Genomic DNA, 8,702 nt, shown 5'->3' with positions numbered 1-8,702 from the left:
AAAAGAGAATTAGACAAGTTGATGGCACCAGATGCCGTACTCCCTCCCAAAGACTTGATCATGTTTCAGTGGACCCTGCCTTGGGTTATTAAAGATCCAGTAACTACATTGGGGTTTAAAGCAGGGATCAAACTAGCATAAAGAGTGTGTCACGACCGTATTCCTTGACGTGCGCCATTATAGTTCCCCAAAATGCAAATTTCATGGGGGGAAAATGTCTAGCATGAGCTATGATGAAGCAGACTGTGGACACGATAAGATGCTTACATGTACAGTAAATAAGTTTATTATGGGTAGACTCAGCATTGCTTACATGCCAGTCAAGCAACGAGGAAATAGTCATTGCTTGTAGTTATACAGTTACAGCCTTTAAAGCATTTTATTTCAGCGCCTGTCAATAGAACCTGTGTTGAGGATTACATACATTGTAGCTATGCATGTAGTCATACATCATGGGGACTCTCTTTTGGAATGTACAATAAAAGAAACACAAAACGCCTTAAATGAACAGTCCTCTTCCTGTATTAGAATGTCTTCTTTCATATAAATAGACGGAACATGTTCCATTCTCCATATGTTTTTGCAGCTATTCAAGCAGGGATTTATTTTTTTTTGCGTGTTGTTTTTTTTAAATTATTATTTTAATGCCAGCTTGTCGGGCCAATCAATCCTCAACGGCCTTTGTAAAGTCATCGACACACCGAGCTTGTTCCGTTCAGGTCAAATTGGGGACAACAAAAAAAATGAAGTATAAATAAAACAAAGCTTGTGGACTTTCTCTCTCTCGTTACTTGCCACCAATACTGTCAGAAGCAGCACAACTGCAAGTGTGTGGTATGTAGGAAGGTGGAGCAGCTTGATTCACTTTGCTTAATAAATGGGTTTGTCCTTTTACTGGTCAGTGCTCTCTGTAGCTTGGAGGACGATGTACTGTTTATGAGCCTTTGGTCTGGTTCTCTTTTTCTTTCTCTTGTTGGCGTCCTTGCCTTTTGTTTTCTTCTGCTTTTTCTCTGCGAGAGGGGGAAAAGAAAGAAAAACAATTAGGACGGATTGCTCTTTCTCAAAGTCAAAACATCGATCTCCAGACATTTAAGCAGGAAAGCAAGCTAGAGTGAAGAAGGATTAAAAAATATCCCACTCCCCTCCCCCACGACTCAAGCTGGATGCACTGGATGAGTGCAGCTCCGACAACACTCAAGAAGCTCGACACCATCCAGGACAAAGCAGCCCGCTTGATTGGCACCCCATCCACCACCCTAAACATTCACTCCCTTCACCACCGGCGCACTGTGGCTGCAGTGTGTACCATCCACAGGATGCACTGCAGCAACTCGCCAAGGCTTCTTCGACAGTACCTCCCAAACCCGCGACCTCTACCACCTAGACGGACAAGGGCAGCAGGCACATGGGAACAACACCACCTGCACGTTCCCCTCCAAGTCACACACCATCCTGACTTGGAAATATAGTGCCATTCCTTCATTGTCGCTGGGTCAAAATCCTGGAACTCCCTTCCTAACAGCACTGTGGGAGAACCTTCATCACACAGACTGCAGCAGTTCAAGAAGGCGGCTCACCACCACCTTCTCAAGGGCAATTAGGGATGGGTAATAAATGCCGGCCTCGCCAGCGACGCCCACATCCCATGAATGAATATAAAAGAAAAAGCTCTATCTGACCATGGTACTTCTTCGACAGCACCTCCCGAACCCACCACCTAGAAGGACAAGGTCAGCAGGTGCATGGGAACAACATCACCTCCAAGGTCCCCCCTAAGTCGTACATTATTCTTGACTTGCTCATATATCGCTGTTCCTTCATCGTCGTTGGCTCAAAAGCCTGGAACTCCCTTCCTAACAGCACTGTGGGAGAACCGTCACCACATGGACTGCAGCGGTTCAAGGAGAAGGCCCACCACCACCTTCTCAAGGGGCAACTAGGGATGGGCAATAAATGTCGGCCTTGCCCATATCCCAAGAATGAATAAAAAAAGAAAAAGATCTGTGCCAAGGCAAGCTTCAGGAGGGCATTCAACTGTAGAGAAGTCAGTTCTGTTCTCAAATGAAGATCACACACATAGAAGGGTCTACTGGGTAATGTGGGGTCCTAAACCAGATGCAACGTGGCCAACCATTGTGCCTCATCACTGCTCTTGCAGATATCAGCCCATTTACCAAGAATCAATCTGGGACCCCTCTGTTCCGGGTGCCTCAGGCACACACTATGTGGTACAGGGGTGTCCAATCCAGTTGAAGCAGAGGGCTTGGCCTTCGTAACGCATCCAATGAGTGGGCCACATCTGATTAAAGGAGTGTTTGCGGAGTAACTTTAGTACCCGCACTAAAGCTTTACATCGCAAGGTGCTCTCCCTTCCCTCACCACTTCTCTTTCTCTCTCCACATTCACTTCCATGTTGCATTCCGTGGTCTCTAACTGCTGGCAGTGAGAGGTCACAGCATTGGAGCTCAGATGAAAGGCCAAGTTAGAAGCAGCAGGTAGGGAGCTGAGTGGCGACTAAAACCAGCACCATCAGGACTCAGGACCACACTGCATTGAGTGGAAGCTTCCAGCTCTCTGCAAGAACACACTGGATTGTTGGGAATCTCCCGCTCCCAGCAGGAGGGCACTGGATTGTTGGGAGGCTCCCGCTCCCAGCAGGAACGCACTGGATTGTTGGGAGGCTCCCGCTCCCAGCAGGAACGCGCTGGATTGTTGGGAGGCTCCCGCTCCCAGCAGGAACGCACTGGATTGTTGGGAGGCTCCCGCTCCCAGCAGGAACGCACTGGATTGTTGGGAAGCTCCCGCTCCCAGCAGGAACGCGCTGGATTGTTGGGAGGCTCCCGCTCCCAGCAGGAACGCACTGGATTGTTGGGAGGCTCCCGCTCCCAGCAGGAACGCACTGGATTGTTGGGAGGCTCCCGCTCCCAGCAGGAGGGCACTGGATTGTTGGGAGGCTCCCGCTCCTAGCAGGAGGGCACTGGATTGTTGGGAGGCTCCTGCTCCCAGCAGGAACGCGCTAGATTGTTGGGAGGCTCCTGCTCCTAGCAGGAGGGCACTGGATTGTTGGGAGGCTCCTGCTCCCAGCAGGAACGCGCTGGATTGTTGGGAGGCTCCCGCTCCCAGCAGGAACGCACTGGATTGTTGGGAGGCTCCTGCTCCCAGCAGGAACGCGCTAGATTGTTGGGAGGCTCCCGCTCCCAGCAGAGCTGTTCTCCTTTAGCCTGGACCTGCAGTATTGTGGTTTCCTGAGGCAGGTCCCAATGGAGGCAGGACGAGAGAGGTAAGACTCCTGCTGGGAGTGGGAGCTGCCAGTAAATTCATTGTTTTTTTTTAAATCCCGCTGACATAAGTTGATTCTACCAGTGAAACAGACCAAAGCTGGAGCTCCACAGGCCAGATAAGATCAGGTCATCAGCTAGATTTCCCACTTGAACTGGACATTGGCGAAATAGCCCGTTTCTCACTGAACCAAGAGGTGTTCATCAGTGAGATTTTCTATTGGAAACAGGACCTGCAATTTGCCAGATTGGAGCTTTTCCAGCAAAGAATGGGGTACAAAATCCATCAGCTCAATGACTGACAACTGTTAATCACCCCAACATGTACATCGCACTAGAGTGTATTAGCAATGAAGCTTTTAAATCAGACTAAACACATCCCCAGGACTGCAACAAAGTAACATCAATGAACCAAGTACCACTTGGTGGGGAGTCTCACTTCTCAGACTGACATCACACTGCACTAATTATTAGTATGTTACACTTAACTTAATATTCGAGAAGGAATGAGAGACAGACAGTCCATTAAAATGACCTTTAAATAGACATCAGACAGACTCATAGCTTAAGGATGAAGGTCCTGTCGCACAGTCCCAATTAGCGGAATGTCATCCACATGCCAAAGGACTTTTATAGACACCAAAACATTGCCCCCATCTTTCAAAGAGTGGGGGCGGGTTCCACATTCAGACGAAGGAGCCTCGCAAAATATGAACACACGAACTGTACACAAGAACATGGTGAACACCCATGGTTAAATCAGGCGAGTTACAGAGCAATTTGATAGTGGATCAAGAACTTGGTAATGACAGCAGATCGGCTGACAGTGCCCGAGCCAGAGGATTATTGCTTCAGTCCCTTTGTTTTTACGAGACAGCATTGCATTAAGATTTAAAACGATACGGTAAACTGGTATCACACAATTATTCAGAGTTTTAAAGGCCATTGATAATTCGAGAAATCTCCTCTGAGATGCTCAACTCTACTCCAACATTAACATTCACCACAAGTCCATTCATTGGGGTGCCTGAGACTGGAGGTGCAAACACTTAGAACAGAGATACTTTCAGAGCAGTGCAGATTTCTGTATTGGCCATTTCCAATTTTTTAAAAACCGGTTTTCTGCAATTAATTTAAACATTCTTCCAACTCGAAGATTTGTTCTTAAGATTTTTTTATATAAAAGTCTAGACTCTGAAACCATTTTGTTTTTTGGACAATTAAATGCACACTGGCATGATTCACAGGGTGAGATCTGTAGAACCGGTAAGGAATTCCTCAAGATTTGACGGACAGCATTTTTTTTTAAAAGGACTACATTAAAATGAACATTATGGCGATGCTCACGAAAGCACAGTCCAGATGGATGGATCTTCTGAGCCGTACATCGTGAGCCTCCTGTTCTGTGACTGTCATCCCTACATTGAGCCCGTAACGTTGCTCATGAGAGCCCATAGAAAATTTCTAATGAGCCACTCCTTTTAAAAGGTGGGAAAATCACAGTATGTAGTATTATAAAACTGTGGACAATTCAGTACAGATAGATGCATTTAATTTATGATTAATATTTCAATTTTGAACAGATGTTTTTCTGACTGGAGAGAAGTGTGCAGTGGGGTCCACCAGGGATCGCTATTAAGACCATAGCGTTTCTTATATATAAATGACCTGGACTTGGGTATAGGGGGCACAATTTCGAGGTTTGTGGATGATACAAAACTAGGCAATGTAATAAATAGTGTGCAGGATAGGAGCAGACTTCAGGAGGACACAGACAGACTGGTGAAATGGGCAGACATGGCAGATGAAATTTAATGTGGACTTCAAGGGTTAAGTTATGAGGAGAGATTACACAAATTGGGGTTGTATTCTCTGGAGTTTCGAAGGTTAAGGGGTGATCTGATCAAAGTTTATAAGATATTAAGGGGAACGGATAAGGTGGATAGAGAGAAACTATTTCCACTGGTTGGAGATTCTAGGAGTAGGGGGCACAGTCTAAAAATTAGAGCCAGACCTTTCAGGAGAGAGATTAGAAAACATTTCTACACACAAAGGGTGGCAGAAGTTTGGAACTCTCTTCCGCAAACGGCAATTGATACTAGCTCAATTGCTAAATTTAAATCTGAGATAGATAGCTTTTTGGCAATCAAAGGTATTAAGGGATATGGGCCAAAGGCAGGTATATGGAGTTAGATCACAGATCAGCCGTGATCTTATCAAATGGCGGAGCAGGCACGAGGGGCTGAATGGCCTACTCCTGTTCCTATGTTCCTATAAGTATGAAATGATGCACTTTGGGATGAACAACATGGAGAGGCAGTATAATCCAAATGGTACTATTTTGAGGGGGTGCAAGAGCAGAGGGATCTGGGGATGCATACTCACAAATCTTTGAAGGTGGCTGGGCAAGTTGATAAGGTGGTTAAGAAAGCATATGGGATACTTGGCTTTGTAAATAGGGGCATTGAATACAAAAATAAGGAATTCATGCTAAACCTTCACAAATCACTGGTTAGGCCTCAGATACAGTACTGTGTACAATTCTGGGCACCACACTTTAGGAAGGATGTCAATGCCATGGAGAGGGTACAGAGGAGGTTTACCAGGATGATACCAGGGATGAGGGACATCCTATATTTAGGGAACTATAGATCAATAAGTTTAACGTTGGTGGTAGGAAAGATAATGGAATCCTTACTCAAAGGTGTATAAGAAAAACATCTAGAAACCAAAAATATAATAGTCAGCATGGATTTCAAGAGGGACAGTCATGCTTGACCAACCTTATTGAATTCTTTGAAGAAGTAAAGGAAAGGGTCGACAAGGGTAATGTAGTAGGTGTAATATATTTGGATTGTCAAACGGCCTTCAATAAGGTACTGCATAGTAGACTCATGACTGAGGTCAGAGCATGTGGAATCAGGGGACAAGGAGCAGAATGGATAGCAAGCTGGCTACAAAAAAAGAGTTGGGGTTAAAGGTGGTTACGCAGGCTGGCAAAAAGTGAGAAATGGTGTTCCACAGGGATCGATGCTGAGACCACTGTTGTTCACCAATTCCATAAATGATTTGCACTCAGGAATTGGAAGTACAATTTCAAAATTTGTGGACAACACTAAATTGAGTGGTGTAGTTAATACTGAGGAGGACAAAATACAGGATGACATTAATAAACTTGCAGAATGGGGTTGTAATTGGCAAGTGAATTTCAATATAGATAAGTGTGAGGTGGTGCATTTTGGTAGGAAGAATAAGGAGGCCACATACTCCTTGGAAAATAAGAGTCCAGATGGGTTACAGGAGCAGAGTGATCTGGAGGTACAGCTACGCAAATTAATAAAAGTAACGACACAGTTTAAAAAGGCCATAACAAAGCAAACAAAGCACTGGGATTCATTTCTAGAAGGATAGAATTGAAAAGCAGAGAAGTTATGTTAAACTTGTATAGAATCTTGGTTAGACCACACTTGGAGTACTGTGCACAGTTCTGGTCTCCATATTATAAAAAGGGTACAGAGGCATTGGAGAAGCAGCAAAAAAGGTTTACTTGGATGATACCAGAACTGAGAGGTTATACCTATCAGGAAAGATTGAACTGGCTGGGGCTCTTTTCCCGAAAAAAGAGAAGGCTGTGGGGTGACCTGATAGAGGTCTTTAAGATTATGAAAGGGTTTGATAGGGTAGACGTAGAGAAGCTGTTTCAACTTGCGGGGGAGGTTAGATGAAGGAGGCTCATGAGGAGCATAAACATCGGTATGGACCTGTTGGGCCAAATTGCCTGTTTCTGTGCTGTACGTTCTATGTAATCCAATGCTACATGACATAGAATGCCACATAATAGGCTTGTCAGTAGATCTGAAGCCCATGGAATAAAAGGGGCAGTGGCAGCATGGATACAAAATTGTCTAAGTGACAGGAAACAGAAAGTAGTGGTGAACGCATGTTTTCCAGACTGGAGCGAGGTATACAATGGTGTTCCCAAGGGGTTGGTACTGGGACCACTGCTTTTTTTGATATATATTAATGACTTGGACTTGTACAGGGCGCAATTTCAAAATTTGCAGATGACACAAAACTTGGAAGTGTAGTGAACAGTGAGGAGGATAGTGATAGACTTCAAGAGGACATAGACAGGCTGGTGGAACGGGTGGACACGTGGCAGGTGAAATTTAACGCAGAGAAGTGTGAATTGATACATTTTGGCAGGAAGAAGAAGGAGAGGCAATTTAAACTAAATGGTACAATTCTAAAAGGGGTGCAGGAACAGAGAGACCTGGGTATATCTGGGTGCACAAATCTTTGAAGGTGGCAGGACAGGTTGAGAAAGTGGTTAAAAAAGCATATGGGATCCTGGGCTTTATAAATAGAGGCATAGAGTACAAAAGCAAGGAAGTTATGTTGAATCTTTATGAAACACTGGTTCAGCTGGAGAATTGTGTCCAATTCTAGGCACCGCACTTTGGGAAGGATGCGAAGGCCTTAGAAGGGGTGCAGAAAAGATTTACTAGAATGATTCCAGGGATGAGGGACTTCACTTACGTGCATAGACTGGAGAAGCTGGGGTTGTTCTCCTTAGAGCAGAGAAGGTTGAGAGGAGATTTGATAGAAGTGTTCAAAATCATGAAGGATTTAGATAAAGTAAATAAAGAGAAACTGTTCCCATTGGTGGAAGGTTCGAGAACTAGAGGACACAAATTTAAGGCGATTGGCAAAAGAACCAAAGGCGACATGAGGAAAAACATTTTTATGCTGCAAGTAGTTATGATCTTGAATGTGCTGCCTGAAAGAGTGGTGGAAGCAAATTCAATCGTGGGCTTTCAAAAAGGAATTGGATAAATACTTGAAGGGAAAAAAATTGCAGCATTACGGGGAAAGAACGAGGGAATGGGACTAACTGGATTGCTCTTATAAAGAGCCGACACAGGCTCGATGGGCCAAATGACCTCCTTCTGTGCTGTAACCATTCTATTCTATTCTATGATTTGTAATTGAAAGCGTGGTGGCATTACTTTGGGTGGGAAGGGAAGACCTTTGTATACTAAAGTTACATCGAGTTACATCGAAACTATATCACAGAAACAGGCCATTTGGCCCAACTGGTCTATGCCAGTGTTTATGCTCCACACGAGCCTCCTCCCACCACTCTTCATCTCATCCTATTCCATTCCTTTCTCCCTTGTGTTAATCTAGCTTCCCTTAAATGCATCTGTTCTTCACCTCAACCACTCCTTGTGGTAGTGCATACCACATTCTAACCACTCTCTGGGTAAAGAAGTTTCTCCTGAATTCCCTTTTGGATTTATTCGTGATTATTTTAGATTTTACCTCTAGGTTTGGACTCCCCCACAAGTGGAAACATTTTATCTACGTCCACCCCATCAAACCCTTTCATTATCTTAAAGACCTCCATTAGGTCACCCCCCA

General features: G+C 44.7%; 1 protein-coding gene across 1 annotated transcript in view; it reads right to left on the bottom strand.

Annotated features, from left to right (window-relative positions):
• Positions 1-275: 275 nt before the first annotated feature.
• rspo2 (R-spondin 2) overlaps positions 276-8,702 on the bottom strand; it is a 324,393-nt gene continuing 315,966 nt past the window's right edge. Inside the window, exon 6 of the mRNA XM_067976537.1 lies at positions 276-1,010. Coding sequence (XP_067832638.1) covers positions 892-1,010 — 119 coding nt within the window. The 3' untranslated portion in view covers positions 276-891. The remainder of the gene's footprint in view (positions 1,011-8,702) is intronic.

The sequence above is a fragment of the Heptranchias perlo genome, chromosome 3 (assembly GCF_035084215.1).
Source record: "Heptranchias perlo isolate sHepPer1 chromosome 3, sHepPer1.hap1, whole genome shotgun sequence".
Classification (NCBI taxonomy): Eukaryota; Metazoa; Chordata; class Chondrichthyes; order Hexanchiformes; family Hexanchidae; genus Heptranchias; species Heptranchias perlo.
This window is presented reverse-complemented; position numbering and strand designations above follow the sequence as displayed.